The sequence below is a fragment of the Lepisma saccharinum genome, chromosome 25 (genome assembly GCF_977018435.1).
Source record: "Lepisma saccharinum chromosome 25, izLepSacc3.1, whole genome shotgun sequence".
In the NCBI taxonomy this organism is placed as follows: Eukaryota; Metazoa; Arthropoda; class Insecta; order Zygentoma; family Lepismatidae; genus Lepisma; species Lepisma saccharinum.
This window is the reverse complement of record NC_139253.1, coordinates 43,992,283-44,006,916: the sequence shown is the minus strand read 5'-3', so window position 1 is coordinate 44,006,916 and position 14,634 is coordinate 43,992,283. Positions and strand designations below refer to the sequence as shown.

At 38.0% G+C, this 14,634-nt stretch overlaps 1 protein-coding gene across 2 annotated transcripts; it reads right to left on the bottom strand.

Annotated features, from left to right (window-relative positions):
* Nucleotides 1-846: 846 nt before the first annotated feature.
* Tis11 (Tis11 zinc finger protein) lies at nucleotides 847-9,893 on the bottom strand. 2 transcript variants are annotated; one of them, XM_083111859.1, is made up of 2 exons: nucleotides 9,744-9,893; nucleotides 847-3,482 (listed from the first exon to the last, which is right to left on the bottom strand). In XM_083111859.1, the coding sequence occupies exons 1-2, from the start codon at nucleotides 9,807-9,809 to the stop codon at nucleotides 2,295-2,297; spliced, it is 1,254 nt and encodes a 417-aa protein (XP_082967985.1). In that variant the 5' UTR covers nucleotides 9,810-9,893; the 3' UTR covers nucleotides 847-2,294. The 2 variants fall into 2 exon arrangements, with proteins under 2 accessions (XP_082967985.1, XP_082967986.1); XM_083111860.1 differs by lacking the exon at nucleotides 9,744-9,893 and adding an exon at nucleotides 9,242-9,606.
* Nucleotides 9,894-14,634: the final 4,741 nt, after the last annotated feature.

Genomic DNA, 14,634 nt, shown 5'->3' with positions numbered 1-14,634 from the left:
GATTATAAGTTAATTGGGGGGAGGCTGAAAAAACTTAGAATGTGCTCTATTGGGACCATTATAGATTGAATGTACAATCAGGAAACTTAAAATTGAGATTCTGCTGTAAATAAATAAATTTGATGTAGTTTATCTTGCTTTATGATGTAAATCAAATGTATTCAAGAGCTGACATTAGCTTAGAATTGTCATTGTCATTCCCTTATAATACTCAAACTTTCTCATTACTACACGCAAGTGCAATTCCAATACTTAGAAGAGTATTTCTTCAAATTTTTAGAAGTGTAAAGCCAAATGACCAATAATCTTGAAAATTTTAATATTGTTAACACTGCTGGCTTAGTCTGCAGAGATGCTGAAATATTATAACTTACTTCCTTTCAGAACATTGAAGAAAATCTTTGTGGATAATGATCTGTTCTATGTACATATTTGTAATAAATTTAGTTTACTTGCAAACACGTATCTAGAAATATATCTTGGAAGGGGTGTGAAGCAAACGTCTCTCAAATAATAATTAATGAATAAATATAATCAATAAGCCTATACATAATTATTAAAGCAAGTAAATTAATTAATTAAGTTATATTGTCCAGACCCCCTCTCTAAATACATCCTTGTTTACTTTCCCCAGTAGCCTATTCTCTGAAAAATATCCATGCAACAGCACATTAAATCCACAAAGATTAACTGGGTCTAGAAGGACACAGTGATAATTTTTCAGAAGTATGAATACACCAACAATAAAAAAAAAAAGCCAAGTCCAGTCAAGTTTTTCAAACTGCACATTAAACCTTCTGTTCTTAAAGTGGTATAATGGGGTTGGTAATAAGAAAGAAAATAAGATTTTCTGAAAACTCTAGAAAATTATATATTCATCCTGATTTTTTTCCTCTTCACAGGTACAAGTAAACAACACATGCAGAGGGTACTTGTAGGAAACTCATAATAATTTGCTCTATATAAATAACAAAGTTAGTTAATCTTCTGCATTGAAAGCACTCAATAAATATGGTTGTGTACCCAACTGATAATTACAAAATATCTCCAACTTTCTCCCATTACAATCTGCCCAAGCAAGCCAAACATTTAATTACACACACACCATCTCAAATAATTATTTTACACAATCTACCATTCACTCAGTCTTCATATTTGAATATACGAATCTACACAATCAACTTCATAACGTTTGCCTGAGCAGCTGGGAGAGAGAGAACTTAGGATGATTCTAGCTACATAATCACTTCGGTCTTAAACTTTTCTCATTCCAATGTAGAGGATCTTAACAACATAATTTAATTTAATGATATATTATAAAACAAACATGTATTTTACCACAAAACTTGGTTTTTATATAACCGATAAATACAGCTTTTTTCTGAATATAAATAATAAGTTACATAAATACATACATACGAGTACACAATCTAAAGATTATCAGTCCAAGTTTCTATAGAATTCTATCCAAGTATGGGTGTTTTTCACAAAAATATATGATACATAATAAATAAACAAACCATCGCACACAATTTCAACCGGGATGAAGAAATATAGATTACCTCCACCACTCCCTGCATTCTAGTAAGAACATTCTCACATCTGGAATGCTTTCATTTATGTAATGAGAAAAAAACAAGGGATGAAAAACAGGAACATGAATTAGTTTAAGACAATCAAGCAACACCATTCACTTGACACCTGGGTAGAATTCTACAGGAATTTAAAAAAATGAGAAAAAGTAATCACTTGGCAAAACTTTACGTGAAAAAGTTGCCTATCATAATAACTAGTTCAGCACTTAAAATAATAAAGACTGAACATACACATACTATAAATGAGCTGAAAAATATTAAAATTAAATTATGAATTCTGAAACTTGACTATGGAATTAAACATTTCCATTAAATGTTTTGTTCCCATCGTGAAAGCAAATGTCATTTAATGCACTCAAAAATAATTTATGATAAAAACAACTTCCATTGGCTTTAAGTTACCTTTGCCAATGACTCAAAATGTTGACACATTAAGAAACTGCTCACTTTTTTTTAGGTTCTAGTCAGCTGAAGAGCAAAAATATTAGCAAATTGGAAGCCCTAATACTTTCAATTAAAAGCTTTTACAAAAATGTAAGACCTAAAAAAACTGCCTCAATTCCTACACTCACCATTATTGCTGTAACGATGATTTTCTCTCCCCCTGTATGACTAACTAGTCTAATTAGGCACACGATGAAACGTAAGTGAAAAATATATTCTTCAGTCACTTTTTAGGAAGAAAAATAACTTATCAATTCATTGTTCCTCAATTTTCATGCTCAATTTGTTGAACACTGGAAGTCGTGGGGATCTTGCAGTATCCTGAGGTGAGCTGGCAGGGCTCGTATCCTTCGGGCTGCCTGCCATGTTAAGATTTTCCATCTCTGAACTGAGGGAATTTACCGGAGATCCAGCTTCGAGCCCAGTAAGAATCAGTGGTTCACGAACTGCAACTGGTGCCTCCATTTCGCTCAAGTTGCGCCGATTAAGTGCTGCTACGGAATGTGGTGCAGGTGGTGGTGTTACAACAGTGGGTGTCGTCACCGGCGACTGCTGCTGCTTCTGCGGAGACACTACTCGTCCAAAGGAATTGAGACGAACCAGGGGACCAAAGTCCTGGGTGAAAGCAAAAGCTGTATTTGCCGAAGGCGTGGTTGGACTAGGCGAAAATGGAGTGTTGGAGAAGATATCATCTGAGAAGAATGTGCCCAGTGAGGTCGGGGACTCGCTGAGGCTTGAGGGTGGTGACGGGGAGTCAGCCGTGGACCCAAGACTAAAGGCACTGCCAAATTCTAACGGTTTGGGGCGATTCATTGCTTGTGGTGGAGTAGGCACTGCCTGGTTCACTTTGCTCCTTGCATCCTCTTCATTGAGAATAAATTGACAACGAGGGCCCAGCACTGCCTGACTTGCTTTGCTTCTGGCTTCCTCTGCATTATGGATAAAGTGACAACGGGGGCCATAGGGGCAGAAACCAATAGTGTGGAAGGTCCTGCAGAGTTCGGTTTTGTACTTTGGATGCCTCACCAATGTCCTAAGCTCATGAGCTCCATGCGCAAACTGACACTTATCTCCATACTTGCAAGAGCCACTCTCTTCAAATGGCCTACACAACTCTGTCTTGTAACGGCTTGTGTTGATGTTGGTTTTGGAGGAAGCATGCAGCGAATTGGAATTCCTCTCCACTGGCTCACTTTGGCTCCTATCCAACTTCCTGTGGCCTGTCATCTGGATATTGTTGTTGTTGTTGTTATTGTTGTTCACAATGCTAGTGGAATTATTTTCACTCCCAAGGGACAACAAAGAGTTATGACTAAGCTTATTGTTGATAATACACACAGGATTGGAATTCCTCCTACTGAGGGGCTGTAGTCCCACTGGTGATCCCACAGCCTTATTATCTGCAGTCCATCGAGCTTTCTGTACTGCCTGGATATTGTTATTCTGCAAGAATAAAAAAGGATAGTCAGGACATTTCAATACTCTGCTGAATGTAACAACATAAAAAACTACGACAAGTTGATGATAAAAAGTGCAACAATCATGCATACAGGAAAGGACATTGTGAAAACATTAAGTGAAATAATTTTCCTACACATTTTGAGGAATTAGCCAAATGGTTAACACACGTGCTTTCAGTGGGAGCGATCCTTGGTTCAGTGTTAACCCAAAATCATGCGGACAATTGGAGAGCTAAGCAAAAGTAGCAGACTACCGCCTCAAGGGCCAGATCGCTGACTATGCATAATCCAGTGAAAGAACTTGGCAGGTCTTGTCCTAAAGGGTTACTGAACCATAGTTTAATTTATAATTTACTCGATTGATTAGATTGAAGTTATTTAGTGTCATTTTTGGCTAGTCAGAACAATGGAGATAAGTGATGATATGGTGAACCGACACTCACAAAGAACACCCATGACGAGGCTGGAATTCGAACCCAGGACCCCTAGTGTTGTAGTGCATTGTGCTAAACACTTCACCACAAAGGTCTGCTAGAGTTTAGTTCAACAGAATGGAATATCACTAACCACTCTAGCAGTTACTTACTGGCCCTACTTATTAAAACATTTGGGTGCCTTGGGATTTAATAAACTATGACTGATTTGTTATAACTGGCATTACATTTCACTATTTTCTCTTGAGAAATTACAATGAAATGCGCTTATGTTGAATTAAAAAATCATCTCTTAAAAGTAGTTCTACTATGAATGTAATATGAATAATTCGCAAGATTCAAATTTCCAGAGGAACAATTTAAACAGCAAAACTACTTATTTGCATATCAGTTTTACATCTACATGTATTTTCTTAGTAGTCCTTTCTTTGTTGCATACAAGATATAAATTACCCTTTATTTACTATAGAAGGCAAACTGTACACAAGCAGGATCATGGTGCAACTAGATATTAATCATAATTTAATTAAACTTGTGAAATAAGAAACAGAACATGAATGTTCATGTTAGAGGTCCTAGCCTGGGCCCAGGCACTGAACCAAAGTAACAACGTAAACATTACAAAACTGGCAACATGAAACCGCAACATACAATACCCTGCATATTCAAAATATCAAGTTCATGTATATCATGATATACACGACTTTTCAGAATTTTAAATAGAGGATTCGTTCACAAACTTCACAATTTTGAATTTCGTATAACACTAATTTAGGAACACAACATTTAATGCATACCAATTTTGTGTCCAAATCACTCAAAATCAGTGTGCAATAACATTCTAAAGAAATCAGGATACCTTCGCCTCAACCTGAGGCAGAATAACATTTTCCGTGTATTTAATATTAAAGAGTGAGGTGTTGCAATTTTTTTTTTCAATATTGTTTACCAGTTATTTCCAATTCACTGTTAGAGCAAGCCATACAATCCATTTCCTAGGCAAGTACATAAAGTGGGCTAGGCCAAGGAAAAATTAGTTTTGAGATATATACTTCTTCGCACAAAGATGCATATAATATCTGACACACCTCTTAGTACAGACAGTCTCATAAAACAATGGCCTATGACAAATTCTTACATGCAAGTAAGGAAAACTATCTATCTCATTATATGAAGACCTATGCTCTTTGATTCTTGACCTAATACACTTTGCATACTTGACAGAGGTACAAAAGGTCAAAATAGTATTATTCACCACGTTTTGCTATATATTTCCATTTGGAGAGGGGAGGAACTGAGCAAGGTGGTGTTATTAACACTACCCTGGAGGTGACACTCAGCCTCCCTGATGGCGTAGTGGTATATAGTGGTAACATTGTCACTTGGTAACCAAGGTTTTCCAGGTTCGATCCTTGTGGCGGTGTATAAACAATACACAATTGTTTGGTATTCTGCTTGAAACCCTAAGCGAGCATAAAGTGGCCTTAGACTAGTATTGTAAATAAAAATTAAAAAAATATGGGTCTACATAAAAAAAATGTAGTTGTATGAATAAATGGAAGGTGAAAAAGCAATGGTTAATGTGGGTGGAATGTAAGTAAATTAAAATTACCCCTGACAACTTTCGTGGAAACAAGTTTCCTGCAAATAAAATGATCCCCAACCCCCTGAAAAATTTACGGACACTCTTCAGCAGATTTTTGCTAATATAAATTTTCCAACTGATATCAAGCATTACACGCACATCGATTAAAATCAATTTGCAACAAACCATACTAAATAAAAAATGTTCCACCAATTTGTACGAAATCTAGGTAACTAAAAATGCTCTGTTCACGTGAACAATAAATCAGTAATAGTCAAAAGTTCTGTAAATCGACTGTTTTGTTTTCAAAATATATCGTTCTATCGCGGCCATCCATCAGCTGTAGATATGTGGCTACTAGCTTCACAACTTGGCCTAAATTACGAACACCGCACAACGGCATCACTCAGACGGAAAGGGAAGGGGGACTTGTGGCATTTTCGAAATGTAAATGTGGCAACACCGGAGCAGCTCAAAATGGATGGTTCGTTTCTACAGAAATATTCGTCAGGGTTTCCAACCCGTAATAACTGATACGAAGGTTCTTAGTGGTACGATCGAATATCACAGGACGAGTGTACCTGCAAACACAATTCTAACGGAAACCGACGCTTTTTTGGATGAAACAACGCAAGGATAGTGCTCAAATATAGCAATTTGCTGCCGAACCAATAATTCTCTACAAAGCATCGATTTATAACTAGAATTACACTAAATATTATTCAATGTCCACTGTAATCAAGGGGAAAGGCATTTGAATAAAAATACTCTGACCACAATTAGGGGAATCATAACTCGCACATCACATGAATGTTGAATCGTAAAACAAAACATCTGCCTTACCGCGAGAAAATAAATGTCTTGCATATCAGAATATACTGTAATCCTAATAGCAACAAACTTCATCGATTGTGATTAAATATCTCCACCTTTCGATAGCGTAAAGATAACGTTATAGGTTTATGATTGGATTCCCCGTGATGGCGCGTTTCACTTGAAAATGCCAGTCACTTTCAAATACCCACCCTATCTGTGCATAAAGCAAGGTTACATATTTAATTGCTCTAGTGGCAAAAATGCTTCAATTGTTAAAACTTGAAATCAAACCATCCAAGGTCGGATCTTGTTTCGCCTTTCATGAATTCGTCATGTGAGAACCCGAGGAACGAAGCTCCAATGTATCATATTTAAAGGATAGAAGAAATAATGTATTCTTAGGAATATGTCGTGATTCTAACAAAGGGTAAATAATATGGACATACGTGATCGAAATACTCATTTATGGATGTTCTTTTGGTTCTCGCACTATGATTTTTTCATCCTCATGCCAGTGATTAGCGGGAAATTAGCCTGAGGGTGACGTAAATAAGAAATACATTATTTTTTACACTTGCATTCCGATATAAAGTGGAATGAATGGTAGCGTAAGTTGAGCATTTTCTCACACAAAATTATGGATCTATATATATATATATAGTCGGTAAATACTCGGTCGGTCGAGCTCAAGCACCCTTCATTTTAGCATATTAACAGCAACGATAAGCAGTCAATAATGAAAATCGAGGGGTCTGGCTAGATTTCCGGTGGCGGAACAAAGAATGCACAGTGGTCAGAATCAAACTTTGATCTGTAGGTCCAGACACAAATGACCTAAATAAGTTTCTAAAATCAGAATGAATGAAACTTCGATCGTGTGCAGTGACATAATAAAATCAATTCAAACCATTACAATAAAGAAGCTCGAAGACTTGTCATTTTACAACGTAATATTGCAGGGAGTGGGTATATTTTACGTTTTTTCTCCTCAAGCCTGTCATCTAAATTTAACTTAGTTTAATTTGATGTTTATTTCGATGAATCGGGTAAATCAGATTATATTCAACTTTCACTAACTTAGGCTGGGCAACAAATGCCACCAGCATGTGTACAAATCAACAATGGACTGGGGACCCAAAACAAACAAAAGGACTTTCGCCATTTGACAACAAACAAGCTCTCTAGAGAATGCCACCAGCATTTGTCTTCAGCACGGGGAAGAAAGACGCTTTCACATCTACATTCGTGTAACCGCGTCTTCTAATACGAAGAGACTTGAAAATAACGCCTGGCAACGCATGTGCTGGACGCCAAACTGGAAAAACGTCATCCTATTTCGCAAATTAGAAGCTCTAGCACCGCGCAACAGGTTCTCGCCAGATTCTTTGAGGCTGTCGACCTGCCAGAACTAACCAGTCTGGTGATGGTAAATTCACCTGCTACCTCGTAGCGACATCTATTTCCATTTTACATATTTAAAAAGGATGGTGGCGGTCGGGGATAGGGAGAGAGATCCGGTTCCTAAACATTCCAACGAATAAAGCAACACTTGATATGATATAGTGGCCCACCCTACCAATCAACCTTGCACACTTGTGTCGTGCTATATATCCTAAATTGAAGTTTACCTATTGAAAGAACAAAACCGCGACAATTAGAACATATCCCAAAGTCGTGCACCACGATCTGTCAAATATATACGAAAATTCTACGTGGCAATATATCCCTAAGTCGTGCATATAAATTAACAATGATTGATTGAGTTGGTGTTTTGAAATCCACTTCATGCACAGTAAGGGCAATTGGGACTGGACCTACAGTTTAAAGTGTGATCAGAAGCACCATGTACCTAGACCGGGTTTCGAACCCGGGACCCCTTGATTACAAGGCGACTAAATTAACAATGAATATAGACACTTCACATGGAATCCTAACCTTGAAATGGAAATGTATGTCCGAAGGGAAACAAGTTCGGACCTATCCCGCTACATACCAAGTGGTTTCAAAACGCCTAGCACGCAAAAAACAATTACATTTGGCCATACTAAATGCAAGTAGTAAATTTTAGTTTTGGGTATTTACGTCGATTTGTTTACTTATCTGAGCTAATCACGGCGATCATAACAAAGCGCGATTTATCGACTAAGTGAAAGAACAAATTCAATGGCATTTAAATGCTTTTTCTCAAGATTCGAACCAGAGACTACATGATTTTTACTGCGCAACCACGGAGGCTGACATTAGTATTTAAAGTGCGACAAAAAACCAAGTATTTATATAAATACGGAGTAGCGTAAAATGGAACAGGTGAAGCTGACATAGTAAGGAGTCTTGAAAACTCCATTCCCGCTACGGTAGCAACAAGTGTCCCTCTCTGCGATGGGTGGGCGCCTCATTGACGGCGAAAGCTTTCACCCTCTGGGGACAAAACCGTGATCGGCACCAACTTTGTCTCGCTTTCGAACAGACTGCCTGTATCACTGTTTTCTTTCGACTTATGGTGGATCTCGCTGTTACTACAGACCCGAGTCTACTGCAAAAGTTAATAGTCACAAAAACTATAACTGGAGTAACAGTTGTAAACAGTTAGAACCCTTCCATGTCGAAGAAACGTTATAGAAACAAGAACTTTTCTTTTCAATCGCACATGGCAAAGTATACAACAAAGGCGTTAACCAACAATACCGGCTTTACTTCATAGTACTGACGTCAAGAGCTAACAATTAAAAAATGTAAGCAAACGGATTAACCGTCGCCAAACATTTGTACTTTTTTACCATCAAGAGAAAGGATCGACCTTTACCGGAACTAGGGCAGTAGTCTCGGAAAATGTTACATGCTACGTGAAAATCTGGTACGAGAAAACACACTCAAAGTGTACCATGAGAAAACCATATACAGAATTACCATGAGCTTTCCCGGCATAGTAGAAAAGGGTGTCTGCACAAACACTTGTCACAATCACCACCTTATGATGTCGTATAGCTCAAACAGATGAGCAGTATACACTAAATCACAATCTAATTTCCTTCAAGTCGAGCGAACTCACAAAAACGAGGCACAGAAATCCTTCAGGGAAAAATACACCATTAGCACTGGCGATAAAGCAGACACTCCCACTTGCTCGTCGGGAATACGAACTGTAGCCGCTGACATCACACCATATACAAACCTAACTGCGTAGAAATAGACCTTGCAAGATCTAAAACTCTCGTTGGAGCCTTGTTGACATGGTTTCACAACAAAAATTGTATAAACACTTCCTAGCTCACTGCACACGATTTGTGAACTAGAAACCAACACAACACTATCGGCACCATTCCTAAGGAACCTTGTATTAGCGATGGTAGGTTAAGGTGTAACTTCAGGCACATAACACATAACTCCTGAAACTGAATTCGACGCTTACCTTGTAGATGCCGTCTCCAAATCCCAAGTCAAGAATCGAAGAGGCAGACATGACTGCCGCTGACATTACGCACACTTTACTGTTTCCACAACGCGTACTTCTTCGATATTTCTAGCCGACTGCAACGAGCAAAGCCAACAGAGGGATTCTTCAGGCAGCGAATGTGGGGCGTGGCGTAGCGGCTCTCGCCAATGGAAGACACAGCGTCAGCGTGACGTCAATCCTGATAACTTCGAGCCCCACGTGACATAGTTCCACAACATGGGATGCCGCTGCGAGTGCGAGCGTAACTTTTGATTTCAATTCACTGCTGGGCGTGTTGGAGCTTAGAAGAGAAGTTGGACGTGGAAAGTGTTTCATTCATGGCGTACGAAATGCAACGAAAACCGCGTGTTCCTGTGTTCGCTACTTACTAAGTAATTCGCTCGCAGTGGAGCTAGGCAATTCTCTCGATCCGTTTCTTAGCGCTGGATTAATTCGCGGTATTCGAATGTGTGCTTGCCGAGTATCGAATCGAAGCTAATGTGTTCATTTCTCTGCATGCAAGTGGATTTCGAGAGGGGCTTGTTGCTATGTCTGCTGTAGAAAGTCGGACAAACGGTCAATGACATTGTGCGCGAAAGGCGAGATCAAATGTAGATGCGAAATCAGATTGTGTTGTTTGTACTTTCAGCAAATCATAAACAACACGAGGAGTCAGTGCGCGAAATATTTTGAGGGGGGTGGGGGTTGCATCCATTGCTGCATTCAGATGTAAACAGGAAATGCAATCACTACAACAATCTTTTGGAGCGGGAGGAACTAAAAGCATATTACTGTCATTAACAATAACTAAAAAAATACATCATTAATTTTATTTCCCACCCATGTGTTATTAACGGGTTTTAACATTTGCTGGATCTTTATGTAGGGTTCGATGTTGATTTAGTGTTATTTTCCGCCGCTTTCCTACCACTTTGTCTAATCGCGACGATGGGATTTTGATGAGATGCTCACAAACACACAATGACGACACAATCATGCCCAATAGCCTCGTTAGCCTGCCAAAATGCAACTCACGGTAGAAGAGGTTAGACAATTATTCCCGTCCTATTAACTTCTTGAATGAAATCCAAGTATCATTATTGCACCTCTCCCCTAAGCCTTAACCCGCTAGTTAACTGTGAAATACAGTTTACTCAACTTTAATAAAAATATATACATATGTATTTTTTTAAGTGAATTTTCATATGTTTTACAGGGAATGCAAAAAGGGGTATGTAAATGCGACTGTGAAATCATATATCCCTGCATGAATTATATTGTATTTTAATTAGGTTAATTTACGTTTACGTCTATTTTTCCAACACGTCTAGGTTAATCGTTATGTTGTAACAAGAAAAAGGTAAATTCAGTTAAATCGCGAGAGAAGACATGGAAAGACACATCTATACCTTGCCAAGATTCGAAAGACATATATACGTATCTATCTATACTTTAGCAAGAGTCGAACTCGGGACCCCCTTGAAATTTAAATGCCTCGCCAATCTATAAGTTGGCAACGGTAAAACCACTAGCATCCGGTGAAGACCTACAGGTCCCCACACATTCTCGATCTCGGTCATTTGTGGTGGTGACGTAATGAGCACTCTCCCCTCCCATGGTATCCATTTACTACAGGGTGAGTTCAGACAGGGACATTCCTGCAAGAATTCCCATCCCGGGAATCGAAGTCTGGTCTCCCGCGTGGCAGTCAGACGCCCTACCAACTGGAGAGAGATTTTTAAAAATGTCATATTTAAAGTGAGAAGAAAGGCTCTATGAATGAATATACTTGTTTTAACAATAAGGAACACACACCAACACTCCGCATCAATGCGACTCCTGGTAAAATATTTGCATGAACTTCCGTAAATATTCCTTTTGGCACGGTCGTGATCATCATCAATACCTCTTGGACGAAAATTGATTAACTGAAATAATAACCTTTACGCTACCAAGGTGTCTCGCATTCAAACATAGCCTTTGCGGTAATAATTGTCCATTATCTTTGGTCCTTGGCAGGCACGTAGCCACGGGGAGGGCTAAGGGGGCTGAAGCACCCCCGAAATCCTACAAATATCTTATTTAAATAGTGTATAGTGGTAATTAACAGGATTAAACATTAGATCGAAAAAAGTTTAGTGTATAATAGAGGAACCAGTTTATATTTTTATATTCTACCATTTAATCCAAATAATAAATTAATCCACAGCTTTCAAAATTTATAATACAATATAAACTTTATGAGTAAAATTTCTCCCTAACTTTTAAAGCCTTTTTTTGAATGGAATGTGTAAAAGTTAATAACAAGATACAATAATTATGAATTTCAGTACACTAACTGTACAAAATGTAAGAAAAATAATGGACAACAATTTTGTTGGATATTCACTCATACGATGGATCGAGTAACATCGAGTAACAAAGTTTCTCCATTTATATAATAATAATAATAATAATATCAATAAATTTGTATTAAAATTGGTTTATTTTAATGACTTATAATAGTTATTATTGTAAAATGACAAAGCCCGTGCTGATTAGCTATGAGCCCCCCCCCCCGAAATAAAATCCTGGCTACGGGCCTGGTCCTTGGCTATTTTCTTTCGTTATTTATCTTCCTTTTACAATCTCTGTCTTTCGTTGTTTCGCTCTTTATTTAATATCCCTCTCCTGTTTCGTTTTATTTTTCTTTCTGTCTTTCCCTTTTCCTCTTTCTCCATCTCTCCCTTCTCTATACCCCCCTCCCTCTGCGTGTCTGTCTTGTTTCTTTCGCTCCCTCCTTTGCTTTTAATTTGTCTATCTTTCTCCCTTCCCAGGGGCGCGTCAAGTATATCTGAGCGCTGAGCGAGGAGCGTGATCGCTCAGCTACTTGACGTTGAAATAAGCAGTGCTCACTGAGCGAACTTGAACTTGCTCGTCACAAGTTTAAGCCACACAATATACAGTTCTGGTGTTTCGAGTGTTCGATATAGTGTAATTACAGATGAAGTACAAGTAACAGAAGGTAATAAATACAATTTTTCACTGAGATTGTTTTAAAATGAAGTGTTGTTTATTCCAAATATACAGTGTAGTTTTGGAAAGTTGTGCAAGTGTGTGAAAAAGAAAATTTCGAATAACGTTTCGTGAAAAATGTTTGGTTTTGTTCTCATTCATAAGCATCGGGTTATTATTTTGAGAAGCAATAATTATAATTTTAGTTTTGCACTACACTAGAACCATTCTCTTGTATGATGCGCAACTTTACCTTTACGCCGACGATCGTCATGTTTTGATCAATGAAGTGATCTGTCTGCTCAACAAGCGAAAATCTTGTTCAGCGAGCATCGCTCATATACTTGACGCGCCCCTGGTTTGTACTGTATGACTCTCGCTTTACTTGTCTTCCATTCTCTCGCCTTTAATCTCTCTTCCTAAAGATACGCAAAAGTAGAAAGAAAAGAAATATTTTGAAAAAAATTCTGTGGTCCCCACGATGACTATTATATGAATATTATCTCTTTAAAAAATCTATGCGTATTCTCGGTATATATCCTCTATGTTCAAAACATTTTCCACATTTCTTCATTATGAATGTAGAAGCAAGCAGTGGCGTGCCCAAGGGGGGATTGGTGAGGTCATAATCCCTCGCTTTTGGCCCAGTATTTCTAAAAGAAAACGTCAAAGGTAGGAAAAGATTGCAAAATAAGGGCTGCTCAATAAAAGTATACTTAACAACCCACCCCTTTCGAAAATCCTGTGCACGCCACTGCATACAAGTAAGTACTTTTCAATCATTTTTACCAGTAGCGAAACGTGGTCTTATAAAGAAGGCAAACTAAATTTTAACCACATTGAAGTCGAAAACGAGGAGAGTGGGGGTATTATATCACCTGATTGGTCCAGTTTTTCCTTTGAGGAAAGGACACCGAGATTCGTCAAAAGGTGATAAAACATTTAAAAAATAATAATTAATAGGGTATAAAATAACAATTGTTATTTTTATAGCCTGTCAGAAAATTTTCCCTTCGTATCACTGATCGCGTTGATCTCTTAAAAACACTCATTAATATATTAACAAACATTTTCATTACTAAACTTCCACAGGGCAAGTGAGATGTTTGTCACTGCAATATGTTCGTGTGAGAAGTTCACACTGCTTTCCAGGGCCGGACTAGGATTGCCAAGAGAGCGCCCCAAGAAATCGTTGATTGTAATGGCCTATCATTACAGTAAAAGCTGAAAAAGAGGCATATTACAGTACAGAACGGAGGCGAAACCACGAATTTTTGTCTGGGTAAAAGGGACAAGCACCAGGATAAACGTTCCAATAATAATAATCATGATATTATTATTAGTAGTAGAGGGTAATAGTGTAGTAGTAGTAATAATAGTAGTAGTATCATCAAAGACGTTATTATCCTCGGGATTCACGCAAAAAGGTGGTACAAGTCGGTGCCCTTGGCCGTCTGGAGGGAAAATACAAGAAATAGGGAAAACTAATTCCATCTTGAGTATCCCCTTGTCCTGCTACTCTTAGATTCTACTTGTCTTGTTTTTTTTTATATACTTCAATGTTTACCCCCCTAGAATTGATTCACGTTCAAGGTTGGGGGCAATGCTCCCCTGCCCCCCCCGTGGTTGCGCCGCTGATAGAGAAGGCATTTTTAAAATAAGGAAATAAGAAACGCGTATTTTAATGATTACATTTAAACATGAAGGCCTCGATAGTAATTTATATACTGTAGCACAGAATGTTATACTTTATTTACATGTTCATATTGCTTTTTGTGAATTGTCAGTTTATATACTGTAAATATATTATGCAGTAGTAACTCCAATTAATCCAATTTTTAGAAACGCACCAGGTGGACGCACATGGTGATCT

What these genes read in the sequence shown, in the direction of transcription:
- Tis11 (XM_083111859.1), bottom strand. Translation starts at nt 9,809, where the DNA reads ATGTCAGCGGCAGTCATGTCTGCCTCTTCGATTCTTGACTTGGGATTT. An exon ending in TTGGAGACGGCATCTACAAG is followed by an intron (nt 3,483 to 9,743) that starts GTAAGCGTCGAA and finishes TTATTCTTGCAG; the next exon opens with AATAACAATATCCAGGCAGT.